The sequence below is a fragment of the Haliotis cracherodii genome, unplaced genomic scaffold (assembly GCF_022045235.1).
Source record: "Haliotis cracherodii isolate W230 unplaced genomic scaffold, xgHalCrac1.p SCAF_14, whole genome shotgun sequence".
Lineage (NCBI taxonomy): Eukaryota > Metazoa > Mollusca > Gastropoda > Lepetellida > Haliotidae > Haliotis > Haliotis cracherodii.
The window spans coordinates 39,937,054-39,960,955 of record NW_027266269.1 but is presented as its reverse complement, the minus strand read 5'-3'; the positions used below and the strand labels follow the sequence as shown (position 1 = coordinate 39,960,955).

At 40.1% G+C, this 23,902-nt stretch overlaps 2 protein-coding genes across 2 annotated transcripts; both read left to right on the top strand.

Annotated features, from left to right (window-relative positions):
* The first annotated feature begins 13,345 nt into the window (after positions 1-13,345).
* On the top strand, positions 13,346-14,408 carry LOC139460841 (galactoside alpha-(1,2)-fucosyltransferase 2-like). Its single transcript, XM_071242319.1, has one exon. The coding sequence runs from the start codon at positions 13,346-13,348 to the stop codon at positions 14,405-14,407; it is 1,062 nt and encodes a 353-aa protein (XP_071098420.1). The 3' UTR covers position 14,408.
* Positions 14,409-22,602: 8,194 nt separating this feature from the next.
* Positions 22,603-23,658, top strand: LOC139460840 (galactoside alpha-(1,2)-fucosyltransferase 2-like). Its single transcript, XM_071242317.1, has one exon. It carries the CDS (start codon positions 22,603-22,605, stop codon positions 23,656-23,658), a length of 1,056 nt encoding a protein of 351 aa, XP_071098418.1.
* Positions 23,659-23,902: the final 244 nt, after the last annotated feature.

Sequence of the window (23,902 nt, the reverse complement as noted above, 5' to 3'; positions counted from 1 at the left end):
GCCCCAGGAGGAGCAAAGTGTGTGTCATAAACTGATGTAAGCCCTTACAACACTCCCCCCACCCCCAGGAGCAGCAAAGTGTGTGTCATAAACTGATGTATGCCTTCACAACACTCCCCCCACCCCCAGGAGCAGCAAAGTGTGTGTCATAAACTGATGTATGCCTTCACAACACTCCCCCCACCCCCAGGAGCAGCAAAGTGTGTGTCATAAACTGATGTATGCCTTCACAACACTCCCCCCACCCCCAGGAGCAGCAAAGTGTATGTCATAAACTGATGTATGCCTTCACAACACTCCCCCCACCCCCAGGAGCAGCAAAGTGTGTGTCATAAACTGATGTATGCCTTCACAACACTCACCCCACCCCCAGGGGCAGCAAAGTGTGTATCATAAACTGATGTATGCCTTCACAACACTCCCCCCACCCCCAGGAGCAGCAAAGTGTGTTTCATAAACTGATGTAAGCCCTTACAACACTCCCCCCACCCCCAGGAGCAGCAAAGTGTATGTCATAAACTGATGTATGTCTTCACAACACTCCCCCCACCCCCAGAAGCAGCAAAGTGTGTGTCATAAACTGATGTAAGCCCTTACAACACTCACCCCACCCCCAGGAGCAGCGAAGTGTGTGTCATAAACTGATGTATGTCTTCACAACACTCCCCCCACCCCCAGGAGCAGCAAAGTGTGTGTCATAAACTGATGTATGCCTTCACAACACTCACCCCACCCCCAGGAGCAGCAAAGTGTGTGTCATGAACTGATGAGTGCCTTCAGAACACACAGCAGCAAGTTGTGTGTGCCTCGATCCTGACTGTAGATCCTGTGTGGGTAGATTCCGGAAGGTGATTCGGTGCAGGGAACCTGTGCAAAGAAATCCTGCAGGGTGATCATGTGTGGAGAGGTCCTGTGGGGTAGATCCTGCTGGGTGATCGTGTGGAGAGGTCCTGTGGAAGAGATCCTGCTGGGTGATTGTATGTGGAGAGGTCCTGTGGAGGAGATCCTACAGGGTGATCATGTGTGGAGAGGTCCTGTGGAGGAGATCCTACAGGGTGATTGTATGTGGAGAGGTCCTGTGGAGGAGATCCTGCAGGGTGATCGTGTGTGGAGAGGTCCTGTGGAGGAGATCCTGCAGGGTGATTGTATATGGAGAGGTCCTGTGGAGGAGATCCTGCAGGGTGATCATGTGTGGAGAGGTCCTGTGGAGGAGATCCTGCAGTGTGATCGTGTGGAGAGGTCCTGTGGAGGAGATCCTACAGGGTGATTGTGTGGAGAGGTCCTGTGGAGGAGATCCTCCAGGGTGATCATGTGGAGAGGTCCTGTGGAGGAGATCCTACAGGGTGATCGTGTGGATAGGTCCTGTGGAGTAGATCCTGCAGAGTGATCATCTTGCGAGGTCCTGTGGAGGAGATCCTGCAGGGTGATCATGTGGCGAGGTCCTGTGGAGGAGATCCTGTAGGGTGATCGTGTGGAGAGGTCCTGTGGAGGAGTTCCTGCAGGGTGATCGTGTGGAGAGGTCCTGTGGAGGAGATCCTGCAGTGTGATCATGTGGCGAGGTCCTGTGGAGGAGATCCTGCAGTGTGATCATGGGGGGGTCGTAGAAGTGGGGAGAACACAGTTATTTCCCTTTACAAAATTGTTTGAGAGAAAAAAATGGCTAAAAGTAACAAATAGATCTGTTAAAGAAGAAATAAATTGATGTTATGAAAGAAAAGAAGATTATTCATACTATTTCATCACTTCCTCATTCCATGTCATTGTATGTTACTTCATGTCATTGTATGTTATTTCATGTCATTCTATGTTATTCCACATTATTCCATGTCATTCTATGTTATTTCATGTCATTCCATGTTATTATGTTATTTCATGTCATTCTATGTTATTCCACCTTATTCCATGTCATTTTAGGTTCCACCTTATTTCATGTCATTCCATGTCATTCTATGTTATTCCACCATATTCCATGTCATTCTATGTTATTCCCCCTTATTCCATGTCATTCCATGTTATTCTATGTTATTCCCCCTTATTCCATGTCATTCCATGTTATTCTATGTTATTCCACCTTATTCCATGTCATTTTATGTTATTCCCCCTTATTCCATGTCATTCTATGTTATTCTATGCTATTCCACCTTATTCCATGTCATTCTATGTTATTTCATGTCATTCCATGTTATTCTATGCTATTCCACCTCATTCCATGTCATTCTATGTTATTTCATGCTATTCCACCTTATTCCTTGTCATTCCATGCTATTCCATCCAGTGTTTTACCTCCTCATACACGTGCTGCTGCTGAGTTTACATAGATTCTTACAAGGCAATTGATTGGTGTTTTATGCATGAAAGTATTGATGATGTTAACTGTTGCACATGGGACCACTTATTTCCCAAAATACCTTACTGGAATTTAGAAACTGGACATATATCTTGATGAATCATTGTTTTGAGTATTGTAATTATTATCATGTGGGAGATTTATTTTTTTATATGGTGATCAGTCTGAGCAAATTCATGAACTAGTAGACAAACACAGTTGTGTTATCAATAGGCCAGATATTTTCATCTAAAGCTAAGCAGTCCCTTGAATTTGTAAAAAGTAAATAAATGACTGATTGAAAATAGGCTTAGTATTATAAATAAACAAATATGTAAGCCTATCTCACATTATGCATTTCTAATTCTTCTTTCGATCCGAAGTGGTAACAGGCCTAAACAATGGTTTCCAGCTTCTGAAAAACAATGCAACCAAACACACCTCGCGTCACCTCCCATCAGTCTGGGTCATGCATGCTTTTCATGCCAATCGACCTACATGCGCTGAACACGTGATTTCCTCAGCCAACTCATTCTCTTTCTAATCGTTAATCTATTGTAAAATATACGATTTCAAGAGCCAATGTGTGTACACAACGTCCTCCATAACCATACATACATGTGGCCATTTTGCAGTGTAGTAGCTCTTTTTAAGTATGTAACGTGAAAGCCAGAGAATAATCAGTCTCAATCTCCCGAAACAGTTTCAATGGAGCGTAAAAGGAAAAAGTGATGAAAATTCGATGAATGGATCACTTAAATCAGTAATGACGCCAGGTGTTTGCAAAAAGGGTAAGCATGTCCTGCCCTACCAGTAGCACCCCCCACAGCTGAATGAGTCAGGGCCCAGGCCCCGCTCCTCAAACCATCGTAAACCTGCGACAGTCGTAAGTCTATGATGTAGTATGGGAGTTGCGATCACTTTGTGGAACGGACATGTGGTTCCATCGAGAGCAAAGGCAGCGATTGCTCAGATCAATGAGCGTTCAACTTACATCACACACACACACACTTATGTTTCTCGCTTCACGCGTGTCCGTGGTTTTAGCTTTTTCCACATTGCACTGACCTCACTGATCACGTGACCTTGATGTTTTTGCTGTTGGATACACCAAGTGCCATACACGACAGACTAAATCATGTTTTTACAAATGTTTAAAATATGTTGATAACCAAACCATCATTAGCTTATGAGAATCTGTATATATGAGACGCGGTTAGGGAATAGGTCTTCAGCAACCCATGCTTGTCATCAGAGACGACTAACGGGATGGTCAGGCTCACTGACTTGGTTGAAGCATTTCGCCGTATCCCAATTGCGTAGATGGATGCTCATGATGTCAATCACTGGATTGTCTGGTCCAGACTCGATTATTTACAGACCACCATCATATAGCTGGAGTTAAACAACAAACAAACTGTATATATGAATACAACATTGTAATATAATGTAAATGTTGAATTGCTGGTCAATTTTAGATTATATATTTGAATTACTTTTTGTTGAACATTTGATATGTATTGCAATCTACTGTAAATGTTTAGAACATTTTCAGTATAATATTTTGAGAACTTTCTCATTTTTGGTTTAAGTTATATATTTCTCATGTAATGTTTTGTTCTATCTGTTGCCATCTTAAGGGACTGATCATTCATTACAGCATGAAAAAGGAATGACAGTGACAGAGAGGGTGGCAGAACCCCAATTTATTACAACTATTGGGGGAGTGGGGGCTGCATGAAAAAATTACAGTTCTTTTTTTTCAAAAAATATGTCTAAATTAGAACATTATTTAGGAACTGGTCATTTATTATAGGGTTGAGGGTTATTAAAAATTGGTACATAAAATGTTGTCGGGGTGAGGGATCTGCAAAATATGATACAGCCTTAAGACGAATCCCTCTCACACACACACACCCCCCACCCCCACCCCCCCCACACACACACCCCTATAATCAATGACTAGTCCCTAAATGCAAAATGTCAATGCTGCCATGATTGAGATGTGTGGAGTTTTTTGTCATGATCAAATATGTGATACTATCATGAGGTCACGATAACGAGTCTCACTAAAAACATCTTTTACCCAGCTGTATTACCTCTCAGGTTGAAGATATAACAACCCTGAGCGTACTTGACCGCCCCATTTTAATGATGAACATCAGCTTTCTAAATGATTTGGCTTTATTTTTTCACCTCCTTGATTTGGACATTCCAATTTCTACAAAATACGTCTACACAGAACAAATATTCTTTTGGGTGCAGACGCACTAAGAAATGACAGGTTCTTTAAATTAATCACAACAATATAATGGCATGGCCTTAATTATCGACATTTGTCATTATCCCAATTGTCATTTGGCTTGCGACTTCCTGTTGAGTTTGCCAATAACAGTCCAGTTTCCACCCTTGCTGAACTAGGCTGGAATTTTCAGGCTCAATCATAGCGCCATCAGTGGCAATTACGAGTTATGTACCTTCTATGTCCCTCCAATTGACCAATCAGATGCTCTCTCATTTGAGTTTGATTGAACTATGCATAGACCTGTTATTCCAGCCAAAATGTAACACACACACACACACACGCACATGCACATGCACATCGCTTTATAAGTGCAATACTCTTGGTTTTGACATTTAATCCCATTTCACCTCACTGGGAACATACACAGATATGTGTTGAGTGTATGGTCCCAATTAGCCAGCTCCAACTTATCTTTGGGCATCAGTTTCATTAGGTTTTTGTGTTTATATATCACTGACAGTCACAGCATTTGTATCATGCAACGATGTATCATTCTTAGGTTCTTTCATTTGGAGCCTGGTTTTGCTTTTATTATTGGGCAAGACCAATACAATTACTTTTTACAGATCTATCTGACACTGAAATCTAAGTCATTTTCCAAAAAGGAAAAGGAAGCCTGTTATGGGAAATAATTGTTTCAATTAATCTCCAAATTTATTTACATTGATCTATGGTTAAGTGGAAGCTGAAGTCAATTTGGACTGTGGGGTAGCTTAGTGGTTAAAGTGTTTGCTTGTCACGCCGAAGACCCATGTTTGATTATAATAATTTATATTTTGTCCCTCCTGCCTTCAGGCATTTTGTGGTGTGGTGGGGAAAGCAGTAATTATAATGGTCCTGCCCTTTTCTAAATATTTAGTACATATGTTGATAGAAGTGTCCGTCCTTGTTCAAGTATGATCTCAGCACTGGTGCACATCCATAACAGACCCGTAAGGATCCGGGGTAGAATAGGGCTTCAGCAACCCATGCTTGCTGTAAAAGGCGACTATGCTTGTCGTAAGAGGCGACTAACGGGATCAGGTGGTCCAGCTCGCTGACTTGGTTGATGCATGTCATCGATCCCAATTGCATGGATCGATGCTCATGATGTCAATCACTTGACCGCCATCATGTAGCTTGAATATTGCTGAGTGAGGCGTTAAACAACAAACAAACAAAACATCAATAACAGATTTATGACGGTCTTTTGTTTTCATGTGTTTATCCCATAGTTATTTATATTTGTACATAAAACTTGTTGTGCATTAAGCTGTTTCAAATATCCTGTGCTGACAATCTTATTTGTATAAAGGTCTAAAACCTGAACTTGTGTCCTGTTTGAGGATTTCACTGAAATCATGAATGTCAGTACATTATAATAGCTAATGGCAATGGCTTCAGGGATTGCAGTGGGTTATTGAGCAAAATGAAGCTGAGCCAGTTGTTGAAAGTGTATGGTACTATGAGGGTACATGATACACTAAATCAGTAGCTGAAAGTGTTGACAGATGCTATGAGGGTACATGATACAGTAAATAAGTAGCTGAAAGTGTCGACAGATGCTATGAGGGTACATGATACACTCAATTAGTAGCTGAAAGTGTTGAGAGATACAATGAGGTTACATGATACAGCAAATCAGTAGCTGAAAGTGTTGACAGATGCTATGAGGGTACATGATAGACTAAATCAGTAGCTGAAAGTGTTGACAGATGCTATGAGGGTACATGATAGACTAAATCAGTAGCTGAAAGTGTCGACAGATGCTATGAGGGTACATGATACACTAAATCAGTAGCTGAAAGTGTTGACAGATGCTATGAGGGTACATGATACACTAAATCAGTAGCTGAAAGTGTTGACAGATGCTATGAGGGTACATGATAGACTAAATCAGTAGCTGAAAGTGTTGACAGATGCTATGAGGGTACATGATACACTAAATTAGTAGCTGAAAGTGTCGACAGATGCTATGAGGGTACATGATACACTAAATCAGTAGCTGAAAGTGTTGACAGATGCTATGAGGGTACATGATACACTAAATTAGTAGCTGAAAGTGTTGACAGATGCTATGAGGGTACATGATACACTAAATTAGTAGCTGAAAGTGTCGACAGATGCTATGAGGGTACATGATACACTAAATCAGTAGCTGAAAGTGTTGACAGATGCTATGAGGGTACATGATACACTAAATCAGTAGCTGAAAGTGTTGACAGATGCTATGAGGGTACATGATAGACTAAATCAGTAGCTGAAAGTGTTGACAGATGCTATGAGGGTACATGATACACTAAATCAGTAGCTGAAAGTGTCGACAGATGCTATGAGGGTACATGATACACTAAATCAGTAGCTGAAAGTGTTGACAGATGCTATGAGGGTACATGATACACTAAATCAGTAGCTGAAAGTGTTGACAGATGCTGTGAGTGTAAATGATACACTAAATCAGTAGCTGAAAGTGTTGACAGATGCTGTGCTACAACACAGCAACCTTCTGTTTAAGGTTTACTATGGATTGCACTAAGCCTCTGCCATGACAGGCTTCAACACAGCAACCTTCTGTTTAAGGTTTACTATGGATTGCACTAAGCCTCTGACATGACAGGCTACAACACAGCAACCTTCTGTTTAAGGTTTATTATGGATTGCACTGAGCCTCTACCATGACAGGCTACAACACAGCAACCTTCTGTTTAAGGTTTATTATGGATTGCATTGAGCCTCTGCCATGACAGGCTACAACACAGCAACCTTCTGTTTAAGGTTTACCATAGATTGCACTAAGCCTCTGACATGACAGGCTACAACACAGCAACCTTCTGTTTAAGGTTTACTATAGATTGCACTAAGCCTCTGACATGACAGGCTACAACACAGCAACCTTCTGTTTAAGGTTTACCATAGATTGCACTAAGCCTCTGCCATGACAGGCTACAACACAGCAACCTTCTGTTTAAGGTTTACTATAGATTGCACTAAGCCTCTGCCATGACAGGCTACAACACAGCAACCTTCTGTTTAAGGTTTACCATAGATTGCACTAAGCCTCTGACATGACAGGCTACAACACAGCAACCTTCTGTTTAAGGTTTACTATAGATTGCACTAAGCCTCTGCCATGACAGGCTACAACACAGCAACCTTCTGTTTAAGGTTTACCATAGATTGCACTAAGCCTCTGACATGACAGGCTACAACACAGCAACCTTCTGTTTAAGGTTTACTATAGATTGCACTAAGCCTCTGACATGACAGGCTACAACACAGCAACCTTCTGTTTAAGGTTTACCATAGATTGCACTAAGCCTCTGCCATGACAGGCTACAACACAGCAACCTTCTGTTTAAGGTTTACCATAGATTGCACTAAGCCTCTGCCATGACAGGCTACAACACAGCAACCTTCTGTTTAAGGTTTACTATAGATTGCACTAAGCCTCTGCCATGACAGGCTACAACACAGCAACCTTCTGTTTAAGGTTTACCATAGATTGCACTAAGCCTCTGACATGACAGGCTACAACACAGCAACCTTCTGTTTAAGGTTTACTATAGATTGCACTAAGCCTCTGACATGACAGGCTACAACACAGCAACCTTCTGTTTAAGGTTATCATGGATTGCACTAAGCCTCTGCCATGACAGTCTACAACACAGCAACCTTCTGTTTAAGGTTACTATGGATTGCACTAAGCCTCTGACATGACAGGCTACAACACAGCAACCTTCTGTTTAAATTCCCGATAATCAATTTACGTGAGCTAAGTAAGCCAAGAGACCCGGGGTTAATCTCATCTGAACATTCAATTTGCTGGCACCAGATGACTGCGTCATGTGCAACACCTGCTCCAACAGAGAAAGTGATTACTATATCTTTAATCAAATCACGTTTATGTCGTGTTACATGTAGATAGAATTTGACAGTATTAATTAAGCTGTCACCATTTAACATATTTACACCTGCAGACAAAGAGATCTCACGTAATAAACAGTCGCAATTTAGCTTGGGCGGTGAACTACGCATCCGCTGTTTCACGTAAGTATGCATGATTTTGTAAAGTGATAACATTCTGTAGAAAATAGATAATTTGAAAAGCAACTTTTGTGACAGTACTCTCAGTAGGCGCAGCAATTCGCTGTGTAGAGTTGATGTCCTCAGGTTTAACCGTTTGAGTGTGAGTTCGAATCCCAGATTCGACCTAGTGTTGTTTCTAGGCTTGTCAGAACCATCCCCGTGGTCGTGGGTTTCACCAAACTGTTAAATGTCTAATCATAAGCCATCCAGTATTTCGGACTTGACTGACACACCAAAGACCCGCGGGGATTATCGCTTGAGAAAAAAGTAAGCACGGACTAATAGGGATCAAGGTAAGTCGGCATATCGAAAGCAGAGAAGTAAACGATATGAAGTATTATGCAAAAGAATCATTTTAATCAAATTTGGATAACCTTTAAGTGATATGTGTCAAAGTGAAATGTTTATTTTATAGAATCATGAAAAGTAATATTGAAATTGAGGCGTACCTCTATAAACTTGAGTTTAATTTTTTTAGAATTGCACAAGCACGATTTAGATGTTCCTCTCACAACCTGTATATAGAGACTGGTAGATATAATCACACTGATAGAAGAGACAGAATATGCACATTGTGTAACACAAATTCAATTGAAGATGAGTTTCACTTTCTCCTGGTATGTCAAGCTTACAAACATTTACGTGAAAAATATTTGCCATCTTTCTACTCTGTACACCCGGATGTCCATAAGTTTGTAGATCTTTTAACTTCATCTAATGATGCTATGTTATGTAACCTGTCAACATATGTTTATCACGCGATGTCACATAGAAACGGAATTGTTAGTCAACAACCACGTCACCTACATGTTAATACGCATTGTACTATAGGCCTGTGGCCTTTTAAGTACTGAATAAAACTGATATGATATATGATATGTGTCAGGAAGACAAAGACTCGTACGTCATTCAGTTAAAACTTCTGAATAATCGGGGATTCAAGGTGAGAATATAGTGAGTGAGTGAGATAATATTTAAAGTCACATCGGCAATATTTCAGCCATATCGTGACTTGAACAAGGTATAGCATATATAAAAGCTGTCGTCAAAGGACAGTACAACAACTAGCAATCTATCACAGATTATAATGTAAAACTCGTTTTAGATCAATAAAATGATTGGATTATGACAGTGAGTGAGTAAGTGAGTTGGGTTTAACGCCGCTTTTAACAGTATTCCAGTTATATCGCGGCGTGTCAGCTTAATGTGGGAGGAAAGCCCGAAGTGATGCAGGTCTTAGACGTTGGATTATGACAGACGACACATTTTAAAAACAGGCTATTAATCACCAACAACTAAAGTAAGGCCACCATACTAGGGACCATGGGGACTTAAAGTACCTTTGCTAGGTGAGAATATAATCGCTTGATGGATCAAGATAATCGGCATATCAAGAGCAGAGAAATAAAGTACTCTTTCCCTTCACTTTCAAAGAAAACGACGATCAACCAACCGTGTTCTCGGACACAGGGAAAGCTGAAATGCTAAACAAATATTTTCCTCTATTTGTAATACAAATACAGAGAAAGACACACTACCATACTTTGAAGAACGCATATCTAGTTTCTTATGTACAAATTATGTTACGGACACAGACATATCTGGGATTTTTAAGAGTCTCCATGGAAACTAGCTTGTGAGCCAGGCAGAATAAGCCATAAATTATTAAAGTATATTGCAGATTAATTAAGCATCGAGAGACATTTTTGAATGGAGCATTATCAAGTCCTCAATGTTTGACTGCTTGAGTGCCACAAGGCTCGGCACTTGGGCTTTTGTTTTTCATTATACATGTAAATGATATTGCGGATCGTCCTGACTCTGCAACACGATTGACACTTCTCTGAGTACATCTTTTACTGAGCATCATATTATAGCGTGAAATTATGTTAAACAGGCTTAAAAATATTGTTCATAACATACCTGTTGATGTATACTTACTGTTATACGGCAATGCAGATCACTTTGTGACAGAAAATGAAGCCATATTTAAGGGAGAACAACATTATATATGTACAACTAAAATATTTGTGTAAAGAACTGTTCATTCAACAATGTATCTCCATCTCTCTCATTTTATGTCTCCCCTATAGTGCTGTATACATATATATTGAATTTGAAATTGCGAAATTTTGTAAATACCAGGGAGACGGCATTCTAAGTTGAAAGAACTTGTCCCCCAATCCCGTTCACTCCTTGTGAATAAATATGTTTATATAGAAAAACATATAATTATAAAAAACATTTAGAACAGTATTCTTGACTATTTAAACGATTGGGCAAATACCTGGCCTATATTTTACAATGAATCCACACAAAACAGAAACGTAGATTGTAGATGGTCTAATCATATTAAAAATAATAATTTGATCGAATGAACTGCAAAACCGATCAATTCCATGCCATAAATTAAAGTATACGTGAAATAAAAAGACTATATTGATACTATTTTCAGATGTCTTCGTCTTGAATATGCTTCTGAAATACTGTTGATCCATTGTCCGTGAACAAGTTAAGAAAGGCTCAACATATATCAATACCTTTCATTAGAACACAATTATTTAGTTGTTCGTTGTTTCCGTCCACTGTGATTTGCCCCTATCAATGAGAAACTCCAGTTCTCTAAGTTCTACCAAAAGAAAATCCTGTTGGTTAAGGAAGTACAATATATTGCTAAAACAATTACGCTACTCATACTCTCAGATAAATTATAACATATTTAGATTTGGTTTAATAGACAGCCTGAACAGTCGCTGTAGTTGATAAGCTGGTTCCTTATATGTCTTTACTGTTAAACGGGAGCTCCCATTTCAGCCACAATGAAAATGTACAGCTACAATGAAAATGTACAGTTGGTTGGTTGGTTTGTTGTTTTACGCCGCACTCAGCAATATTACAACTATATGGCGGCGGTCTGTAAAATAATCGAGTCTGGACCAGACAAACTAGTGATTGATATCATCAGCATCTATCCACGCAATATGGATCGATGACCTCCACATCCAAGTCAGCGAGCCTGACCACCCGATCCCCTTAGTCGCCTCTTACGACAAGCATAGTCGTCTTTTATGGCAAGCATGGGTTGCTAAAGACCTATTCTACCCTGGAATCTTCACGGGTCAAAATGTACAGTTGTTTCAACTATACCAAAGTATATCAACTGCACTAAAAGATTTAAACAAATGTAAAACTCGGTTTCCTGCTGCTTCTTTCTGTATGTACTCTGTCTTTTGTACATTTTTAAATTGTAACATTATATTACGCTAATCATGGAAATACTTTTGGAGAGGGCTATCTAAGTTGTGACAGCTTGTGCTCAATCCTCTCTCCTTGTGAATAAAACATGTTTAAATTAAGACCAGAGCAACCTATGCTATGGTCGGGTAGCCTAGTGGTTAAAGCGTTCGCTCGTCACGCCGAAGACCCGGGTTCGATTCCCGACATGGGTGCAATGTGTGAAGCCCATTTCGGGTGTCCCTCGCCGTGATATTGCTTGAATATTACTAAAAGCGGCGTAAAACCATACTCACTCACAGTTGTGGGAGGAAAGCCCAGACGTTTACCACTTCGGTGAAACCCACGAGCATGGGTATGGTGCTGACAAACCTAGAAACATAACTGGGGCGAACCGGGATTCAAACCAACAATCATAGGTTTCTGGCGTGCCCAAGGGACGCAATTCTGTACAGCGAATCGCGGCGCCTTAGACGACTGGGCCACCCGTGCCTTCAATATTCCAGCAATGTCGCGGCGGGGGACACCAGAAATTGGCTCCACACATTGTACCCACACGTTACTTAGTACTGTACTGTCGATGTAGCTTAGTGCAGAGGGAACCTTTGTGGAGGGCCGTACGGTGGCCCATACCGGCCGTCACTGGTGACATCATTTTCCCCTGTAAACCTCTATATTCTATCTCACAAGTAGAAGTATCTGGCGGTCGCCAGATAAAAATGTAGAGGCATTCAGTGAAAAATGATCTCACCAGTGGCAGGTATGGGCCACCGTAGGGTCGAGCACGTGGGTACAATGTATATATGTAGTGTATTCCTGGTACGTATACACTCCAAAAGATATCTGGATATCTGGAGGTAAAAACCCAACTCTTTTATGATATGAGTGAGTGAATTTCATTTAACGCCGTTTTAGCAATATTACAGCAATGTGACCAGAACACCAGAAAATGGGATTCAAACATTCTCCCCATGTGGGGAATCAAACCAGGGCCTACGGCGTGACGAGCTTTAACGCTTTAATCACTAGGCTACCCCACCGCCCCACTATAATATGATGATGAATAACTGAAGATGATTATGTTCTAAAATAGCAACGGCTTTGGTTAATTTTCAGATTAAAACAGTTAAGGAACACCGGGGAACACAAGATATATAAATGTATGAGCGGGTCACAGACGTACTTTGGAAAACCACCACGCACGGGTATCCTCCGAGGTAAACAAGATTATAACCAGCGTGTTTCTGGGATTAGAACACATGGTTAGCGGATCCTGCTCTTTGTGGAACTCAGTTTCTGAACACTAAAACCAGCGTTGTGGACACGAGACCAACTGTGTCCATTTTATACATATTATCAGGAATCACTCACATACAGACACCTGCTATTTCTGGATCTGGGCTTAAATTCTGATCATGCAAAAGGTATTCTATAATGGCTTTCTACTTCTCAATCTGATAACGTTGGTAATAATTTTGTGTAGTTCAAGCTATTACATTCTGTCCAATGTGAAAATAAAAAAAGCGTTCAGCGGGAACAACGAAAGTGACTTTGACAATTGGACAGGAAACATTATGTCTTTATATAATATTCAAATGAACACAACAATATGTCCCTTTAACTTCTCAATTCCTGACGAAACAATCAATAAAGTGTTAACAAGATGGCGGACTACTGAACCCCGAGAGAATCTTCTGACAACGTCATCTGGAGGTCGCCTTGGAAACCATATGTTTAGATACGCTTCACTGTTGGGAATCGCGTTCTTAACAGGAAAACACCCCCTTCTTGAAAACACGGACATACTTACAAAACTCTTCAACATATCCTTCATTGGAATCGTCAGCAAGAAAACCAGGATCTTCCACAATGAGGTGAAGTATGCATCATACGGATGCGATCACTACAACCTGCCTGATGGGACTGTTCAGTTAAACGGGTACCGACAATCGTGGAAGTATTTCTACTCTGTCAGATCAGAAGTAAGAAAGGAGTTTACACTCGTTCAAACATACAGGGATCTCAGTGCTCAATGCTTCCAGAAATATACAAGGCGACATGAAAACAGAACCGTCATAGGGTTACATGTACGGAGGACAGATATGACATGGAACAGCAAACATGGCTACACGGCTGCTCCGTTATCCTACATACGCAAAGCTATCAACCATATGAAAACAAAGTTCCAAAATCCTATTTTTCTAACTGCCACCGATGACAAAAATTGGTGCCGAGAAAATCTACAATCCTCGGATGTCATCCTTATGGAAAACGCGGATCCTTACTTGGACTTTGCAACCTTGACCTTGTGTGATCACATGATAATGACAGTAGGCACATTCGGATGGTGGGCTGCCTGGTTGGTGAATGGGTACACTGTGTACTACAAAGATTACCCCAGAGCAGGTTCTCCGCTTGCTTCTGCGTTCAATAAAGAAGACTATTTCTTGCCAGACTGGGTTCCACTTGGTGCGTGAACTTACTATGGGTAATTATCACTTTTTGCTTGTGAAATGAAAGGAATCAAACCGAAAATAGATGGGTAATTAGATTTGTACCCCTTTTGGTCCTGTTGAATAAACAAAAACTAAAACTCCAACTTTTAGTGATTTAACAAGAACCATCTTAACGTAACAAATGGTTTGGTAAGTTATGTCAAGACAAAGAAACATTATTTTGTCATATTTAAAGTATACAAGAGAAACAGTAGAAATTCATTGCCTTGGTGTGAACATTACAGTTATCAATAAATTGCAGAGAAAAAATGAATACAATATTTCTTTCAGTGTATTATTATGTTTTAATATTTTACTTGTGCCCGGAAAAGAATACGAATGTCCATAATACGTTTTAAAGCCTGGTTCAACACCCTTTTTGAGAAATAAAAATCAATATTGATAATTTTCTCTTCTCTGTGTCCCACACTTAGCCAAAATGATAGTTTCAATACTCTATATTTATTGAACATGTTCTTTGTACTTATGGACAAGCATGCTAAGCAATGTGTGCTTATCATTTTAAGAATTTCCCCTGGTTACACTAAAGACAAAACAGTTACGCCAAAGACAAGTACATGACCATTACTTATTAACATTTTTCTTTCACGTTACAATCCGTAGCAAAAGATGCACAATAGTTGATGCTGCATATTTGCAATGGCATCAGACAGTTTTTTCTCAACGTTTACTTAGAAGCTAATTCTGCTGACTTGCAGTAACACTTAGGACATATTACGTAACACCAAAGGCATTTAGTGATTATACGGAGACCTAAGTTAGGGTGATTTATATATTTGAGTTATAATATGAGTTAAGAGTAGTAATTACAATGGCATCAGATATGTTTTACCTGTTAACACTAGACATATTTTCATTCAACATGAAATAAAAATACAAATGACTACTCCTTGTATAGTAGCCGACAACATTCCTTACCAGTGCATTTAATTCTTCTATTATGCATGTGAGGATGTTTCTGAACGAAAGAGATTTCTTATTAAGAAGGTTACACCAGGTTTTCTCTGTGGAAGCCAGTATTTGATATCACAAGGGAGCATTCATTTACCTTCTTTCTGCATAAAGATGGATATATCTTACACCTTAGAAAGAAAATGGTAACATGCTTCGCATATTTATCTATTATTTAAAGGTAGAAACAAAGAGAAAAAATATGTTTATTTTGAAGACTAATCCCATTAGAAAAATAACATAAAAACTCATGTATGTGATATATAATCTGAAATATGTTCACAGTGTCTGTTGATAGTGGTATTTCAACAACTGCGGACAATATACCACTCCAACACAAGCAATGAAGCACTGATGAAGCAAATGTTTCATAATATATGTCAATTTGGTGCCCCACTGAAATATTAGGGATGAAACTTAAGGGTTATCTTACACTTTATGAAAAATACAGATTATTGACAGGACAAGCTTATTGGATGGCCTGGAAGTAAGGCCACGAGAGGGCGTCAAGGCACAGTTTTGGTTGGCCTGGAAACAGGGCCAGACAAACTACTGGTGGATATTATGAGCAACGCCCCACGTCATCAGGATACGAAGACCACTTGATACATGTTGTCATTTCATTTTTACAGCTGTTTTGCCCTTTACGCCAAATGGAATCAGTATCGACAGAAAATCGAGTATGGTTGTTCTCTTGAATTGACAATTGGTTTTATATTTACGATGAGAACATGTTGACGGATTTTAACCCAGAATCCCCTTGTCAATTCGGTCTTGCTCTGAAAAATAAATTCAAAGTTCACATTTCATTAAATGATTTGGTTGGTTGGTTTGTTGTTTAACGCCGCACTGAGCAATATTCCAGCTATATGACGACGGTTTGTAAATAATCGAGTCTGGACCAGACAATGCAGGGATTGATAAATATCATGAGCATCGACCCACGGAATTGGGATCGATGACATGCATCAACCAAGTCAGCGAGCCTGACCACCCGATCCCGTTTGTCGCCTTTTATGACAAGCATAGTCACCTTTTATGGCAAGCATGGGTTGACGAAGACCTATGCTACCCCGGAATCTTCATGGGTCTTTGATTAAATGCCCACTTAAGTGATTAAGGAGTTATAAACTTGAGCGCAAAAAATCTATAACTCTCAGTTGGTTTTATCATAATTTGTGTTTTACTTTCATATGAAAGATATCTTAAGTTAGCGATATCATATTAAAGAAATAACTGTACTTGCGCTTACTCAGCGCTGAAAGAATGCTTCTACGTGGTTTTATTTTTACAACTATAATTTCATTTAAAATGTTAAATTATTTTAAAACAATTCGCATAATACACATCTGCTAAAGAGTATCGTAGACATTCTATCTTCAAAAATGAAAACAGTGGGGTGTTTTTTGCACAAATTTACAACATTTCACCAGGTGATTGCAAATTCATTTCTGACCCCAGTCTTCATTGAACCAATTTATTTTTACACACGACTACCTAGCCACAGAGTACTTTTTTTACAAACTGTTGCACAAATGAGAGACATTGAAAAAGGCCTGATAAGAATTTAAAACAGTTCTTTCAATTTTCAATAAGGAAACAACGTTATCACTATCCCCCGCCATGGAGCTCCTTTGAAATGTGTTTGTTCATGTAGTAGCGAATATCAACTATAAAAAAGAGTCCTATAAAGCCTTAAGTAGAGACAGGCACTCGGATTACTTTGTGTCATCAGACAATTGCATTGCAGATACTATGCACTTTGTAAAATAACATGGATTAGGGGCCGTAACCGTGTAGCTCAAAATCTGACAAGCCCTGGAAATAATGCCCAGTAATATAAATTTCTAAAATTCATAAATAGCAGTAAAATAAATTTCTAAAATTCATAAATAGCAAAAAGCAACATTCAGCATGTGTCTGATTGATGTGGAAAAATCTCATCCTGAATCGAACCAACTAAGTCCAACTTGTGGCCATGGAAACGTTAAAAGTAAAAATTTCGAAAAGTGCTAAATATCAATAGGCACCATTTCAGTATGTGCCTGGTAGACATGCAAAGTTTTGTAAGAAAGTATTTAACGGTTTTTGAGTTACGCTCCGGACACGAACACAACCCTTATTGAACCTAAGTCCAACATTATTTCCAAAATTCCTAAATAGCAAAAGGAACCAGTTCAGCATGAGTCTCATAGACATGCAATGACGGCGGTCTGTAAATAATCGAGTTTCGACCAGACAGTCCAGTGATTGATGTCATGAGTATCGATCCACACAATTGGGATCGATGACATGCTTCAACCAAGTCAGCGAGCCTGACCACCCGATCCCGTTAGTCACCTCTTACGACAAGCACAGTCGCCTTTTACGGCAAGCATGTGTTGCTGAAGACCTATTCTGCTCCGGATCTTCCAGGATCTTCCCGAGGTGTGTTATACTGGTTATTACACTCCCAGTGAAGAGGACGTCTCCATATTGTGCGATAGAGCATCACAGGGAGTGTTATAACAAGTATTACATACCCTGCAAGACTCATATGCTTGTTCAATACATTTTGAATCGATATCAGACCGGGTGGTAAGTGTCATATCACAGGGAGTGTTTTAACAAGTATTACACACCCTGCCAGGCTCACATGCTTGTTCAATACATTTTGAATTGATATCAGCCCTGGTGGTAAGTGTGTCGTCTGCTCGTCGTGTGTGCCTTCATCCCAAATAACAAAATTTTCAGGAAAAACTTCACTCCTTGATCAATTGGGTTTTGGTTACAAAAGTGGGTGACCATAGATACATAGAGGTTATCACGCGAGTGTGTTTGGGGATGGTAAATATCCTGCATTAGGAATAAACATTGTATTTAGCGAGCCTTGGCGAGCTAAATACATAGTGTATATTCCTAATACAGGATATTTACCATCCCCAAATACACAAGCGTGATAACCTCTTTATCATATAATGTCATTCTTTAATTCTGTGCTTCAAAATCGCTTTTCCTCTCTCATAAATATTACCGAAATATTGCGAGTTTTCCTGGAATGCGCGTATTAATATTTATTACGTCACAGGGTAAGTGATGTGTCAGTCGGACACTGACAATAGCCAATATAGTTCCAACTGAAATCTGTTTCTTATACAGTGGCGAAGCAACATATACGCAAAACAACAATTGTTTTTAATTACCTTTCGCGGCAATCGATCGGTCTGTCCGCTAGAGTAACTGCCCTTTGTCAAAGGGAAGCTACTCTTAACCTAGTCTATGAGACGTCACGGCCACGGTCAGACGTTGTTGACAGTCGGTCTGTCCTGTCATAACGTTAAGTAGTGTAGTCAGATGTACACACAGAGACAAAACGAAAGAAGGTAACAATTCAAACATATTTCGGCCAAATCCAACTATTTTAATTTGTGGAGAAGCTTTCAAGCCGCAGAGGTCTACAAGCACAGATATGGCTGCTGATCCCGCTTGGCTAGGCCGCGTGCCCTCGCAAAATTGTTTCTCCAAAGTTGCCAAAACTTAAAAAAAATGCCTTCGCGACGTCACAGTTAGACACTGATTTTCGGTATATTAGACCGTTCTTTTGATAATGATAGCAATTATCTCTGTAGTTTATCCAGATTCCCGATGGTTAGTTCTGACTCGATCGCCGAATGACGAGGGCGACGCCATGTTTGTTTATAAACAATGAAAGTAGTCCCTACTTGACCTTTGATATTTGCATCTCTATCCGCATATGACCCCCAACGGATATCGTTTTTATCCGTTGGCTTTATCCTGCCGTGAAACCTATCCGTTATAGCTCGAGGTTCAGGGTAATTTGTCAAACATGAAAGCAAATGCCTTCTGCAGTTTACTGAGAAAACAATATGTATGTGAAATGCTGGACTTCCTCATTGAGTAGAACTTGGGGACAAGAAGCAGGCATCCCCATGGGCAAATATGATTCTTCCCTTCTCGCTGATCTGTTTTGCTCAGATTGGCAAAAGTCGAAACAAGGTGGTTTGTGCAAGATGCTTAACTTACGCTTCAAATATATCGATGATATGAGATCGTTCAAGAACCATCAAATAGCCAATTCCCTGCAACTGATTTACGGACCTGAACGAGCAATGGAGAAGACTAGTGAGACCGCCTCATCTGTTTCATATTAAGATCTGTGCAAGAAGATTCAGAGAGACAAAACACTGTCCACATGACTGCTTGACAAGAGGGATGACTTCAACTTTCCAGTAGTCAGCTTTCCCTTTATGTCGAGCAATATTCCTGTAGCTCCAACCCTTGGTGTCTATATTTCAGGACCTTTGAGGTACACATGTACAATCGAGCATGCTCTTTCCACCTAGATTTCACAGAGCGTCATACGGCTCTTGGTCAGAATCTAATGCAAGGCCCCAGTAAAGCATTCAAAATGTTAAATGGTAGACATGTAGAGGACTTTTCAAATGCAAGTACACCATATGTCCCTGTGTATTTTTGACTTGCCTTTGTATGTGTTTGTGACGATGGGGTAGGATACGCCGATACACCTTTTCGCGAACACTAGGTATCGTCACCATTTAATAGTGATTTATAAACACATGCTAATGACATGTGCAACCTTCTGTTTATGGTTCTGCTGCTAAATTCCCGACAAGAAGCCCAAAACACGTGAGCTAAGTCAGTAAAGACTAGACGTGATTTAAGCATTTCTGAGCACTCCCTTTGCTGGTACAAGATGACAGCGTCATGTGCCACACCTGCTACATCATTTGGACAACAGAGATAGATATTAATGTTATTAAACAAATTACACAGTCAAATATTGATTGATTTAGTTAAGCTGGCACCATATGATACTTTCATGCACAACACATATATCTTTCATTGTGAACAGTCGCAATTGTGTTTGGGCTCTGTAATATGCATTCACTGTTTCACGTAAGTATGCATGATTTATTTTGAAGTGATAAAATTTTGTCTAAAACAGAAACGCAATTTTAGGGACATTTTGCACATGGGCCTGCAGTCTCAGTAGGGCAGGAATTCGCTGTATAGAACTGATGTCCTCAGGCGAGACATAATCGTTTATTGTGAGTTCGAATCCCAGATTCGACCTGGTATTGTTTCTAGGTTTCTCAAAACCATACCCGTGGTCGTGGGTTTCCCCAAACTGTTAAATGTCTTATTATAAGGCCTCTAGTATTTCGGACTTGACTAACACACCAAAGACCCGCGGGGATTCGCTTGAGAAAAAAGGCACCACGGACTAATAGGGATCAAAATAAGTCAGCATATCGAAAGCAGAGGAATAAAGTAAACAGTATGATGTATCAGGAAAACAAGCCTTCGTACTGGACACTATTAGGTCATATTGTTACAAGTTCTGGAAAATCAAACTCTGTCCTTTCACTTCTTTCAAAGAAGACGATGACCAACCAACCCTGTTCTCGGACATGTGGAAAGCTGAAATGTTAAACGAAAACCAGTTAGTGTTACGGAATCAAACATATTTGATGTAATTAAGAGTTTCCATGAAAAAAGGCACGTGGGCCAGACAGTATAGGCCATCAATTATTAAAATTTAATGCAGATTCAACTAGCCTTAAAAGATGTTTTTAAATGGGGCATTATCAAGTCGTCAATGTTTGACTGCTGCAGTGCCACAAGGCTCGGTCCATGGGCATTTCTTATTTATTATAAACAGGTGGGCAAAGGAAACGCCACCAAATAAATAATGCTCGTCAGTTTTCAACAAATTTACCAAACAGCATGAAAACAGTTGGAAACACATAGCTGGGATGTAACTTATCTATTCCCTGTGAACATGTGCACGTGCTTCACGTGATTTGTGAGAAAAAATAATTTAATCACTAAAAGATGCAAAATGTGCACAAAGTTACCCGTATGAAATTCTGGAATAAAACATGAGCAGGATTGTACTCTCTCATCACATGAAACACGGAACATGCCTCGACAAACCGCAGAGCAGAGGGAGAGAGTCATCGGAATGTTGCAAATGGGGGCGACGCAAGGGCACCTTGCCAGGATCATGGGTTGCTTCAAGTGCACCATTGCCAGACTTGTCACACGTCACAGGCAAACTGGCAGAACTGCAGACAGGCCGAGGAGTGGAAGACCGAAGGTCTCGACCCCACAGGAAGACCGGTAATTACGGGTGCTTCACCTAAGGTCCAGATTCCTAACTGTGACGTCATCATCCGCAAATAGCCTTGGACATCCAGTCAGCAGAAGGACCGTTGATGGAGGACTTCGCCTGTATTGTCTCCGTGACTATGCACCTTTCAAGGGCATGACTTAACGGTTCTCAGATAAATTATGATTCATTTAGAATTGGTTTAATAGATAGCTCTAGCAGTCTCTGTAGTTCTCCGTGTGAAACCCTTTATCACTACTTAATATAGAATATCTATTTTTTTCAAACTGCAAGAAATATGTTTCATAGCATAACTTAAATTTGTAAAAGTAAGCTGGTCCCTTACACATTTATGACTTTATTGTTAAACAGGTGCTCCCATTTCAGCTACAATGAAAATGTACAGTTATTTCGACTATACAAAACAACTCACTCACTCTGATATGAGTGAGTGAGTGAATATCATTTTAAGACGATTAAGCAGTATTCCAGCAATGTGACAGCGGGACATGGACACCAGAAATAGGCGTCATTGTCTCCATATGGGGATTCAAAACCCAGGTCTTCGGCGTGACGACGGAACGCCATAACCTCTAGGCTCCCCCACCGCCCCACTATAATATGATGATGAATAACTGAAGATGATTATGGCCGTCATATAGCTGGAATATTGCTGAGTGCGGCGTTAAACAACAGACAAACAAAAATAAGGTGATTATGTTCTAGAATATCAATGGCTTTGGTTAATTTTCAGATTAAAACAGATGTGGAACACAAGGAAACAAAAGATATATAAATGTAGGAGTCTTTACAAGGAGGAAAGGCCAAGCGGGTCATAGACGTCTGAATTTGGAAAACCACCGAGCACGGGTATCCATTAGGGTAAACAAAATCCTAACCAGGGTGCTTCTGGGATTAGAACACATTTCAGCGGATCCTGCTCGTTGTGGGACTTAAGCTCTGAACACGGCATTGTGGACTTCAGGCGAACTGTGTCCATTTTATACATATTATCAGGAATCACTCACATACAGACACCTGCTATTTCATAATCTGGGCTTACAATTTGATCATGCAAAAGGTATACTATCATGGCTTTCTACTTTTCAGTCTGATAACGTTGATCATACTTTGGTGTAGCTATCACATGCTGTTCAATTGGAAAATAACAAAAGCTTTCAGCGGGAACAACGAGACTAACTTTGACAATTGGACTGGAAAAATTATCTCTTTATATAATATTCAAATGAACACAACAACATGTCCCTTTAACTTCTCAATTCCTGACGAAACAATCAATAAAGTGTTAACAAGATGGCGGACTACTGAACCCCGAGAGAATCTACTGACAACGTCATCTGGAGGTCGCCTTGGAAACCATATGTTTAGATACGGTTCACTGTTGGGAATCGCGTTCTTAACAGGAAAACACCCCCTTCTTGAAAACACGGACATACTTACAAAACTCTTCAACATATCCTTCATTGGAATCGTCAGCAAGAAAACCAGGATCTTCCACAAGGAGGTGAAGTATGCATCATACGGATGCGATCACTACAACCTGCCTGATGGGACTGTTCAGCTAATAGGAAACCGACAATCGTGGAAGTATTTCTACTCTGTCAGATCAGAAGTAAGAAAGGAGTTTACACTCGTTCAAACATACAGGGATCTCAGTGCCCAATGCTTCCAGAAATATACAAGTCGACATGAAAACAGAACCGTCATAGGGTTACATGTACGGAGGACAGATGTGACATGGAACAGCAAACAAGGCTACACGGCTGCCCCGTTATCCTACATACGCAAAGCTATCAACCATATGAAAACAAAGTTCCAAAATCCTATTTTTCTAACTGCCACCGATGACAAAAATTGGTGCCGAGAAAATCTACAATCCTCGGATGTCATCCTTATGGAAAACACGGATCCTTACTTGGACTTTGCAACCTTGACCTTGTGTGATCACATGATAATGACAGTAGGCACATTCGGATGGTGGGCTGCCTGGTTGGTGAATGGGTACACTGTGTACTACAAAGATTACCCCATAGCAGGTTCGCCGCTTGCTTCTGCGTTCAATAAAGAAGACTTTTTCATGCCAGACTGGGTTCCACTTGGTGCGTGAACTTACTATGGGTAATTATCCCTTTTGGTCCTGTTGAATAAACAAAAGCAAGTCCAACTTTTACTCATTTGGGAAAAAGGCATATTCATGCATGTGAAATGAAAGGAATCAAACCGAAAATAGATGTGTAATTAGATTTGTATCCCTTTTGGTCCTGTTTAATAAACCAAATTAAAACTCCAACTTTTAGTGATTTAACAAGAACCATCTTAACGTAACAAATGGTTTGGTAAATTATGCCAAG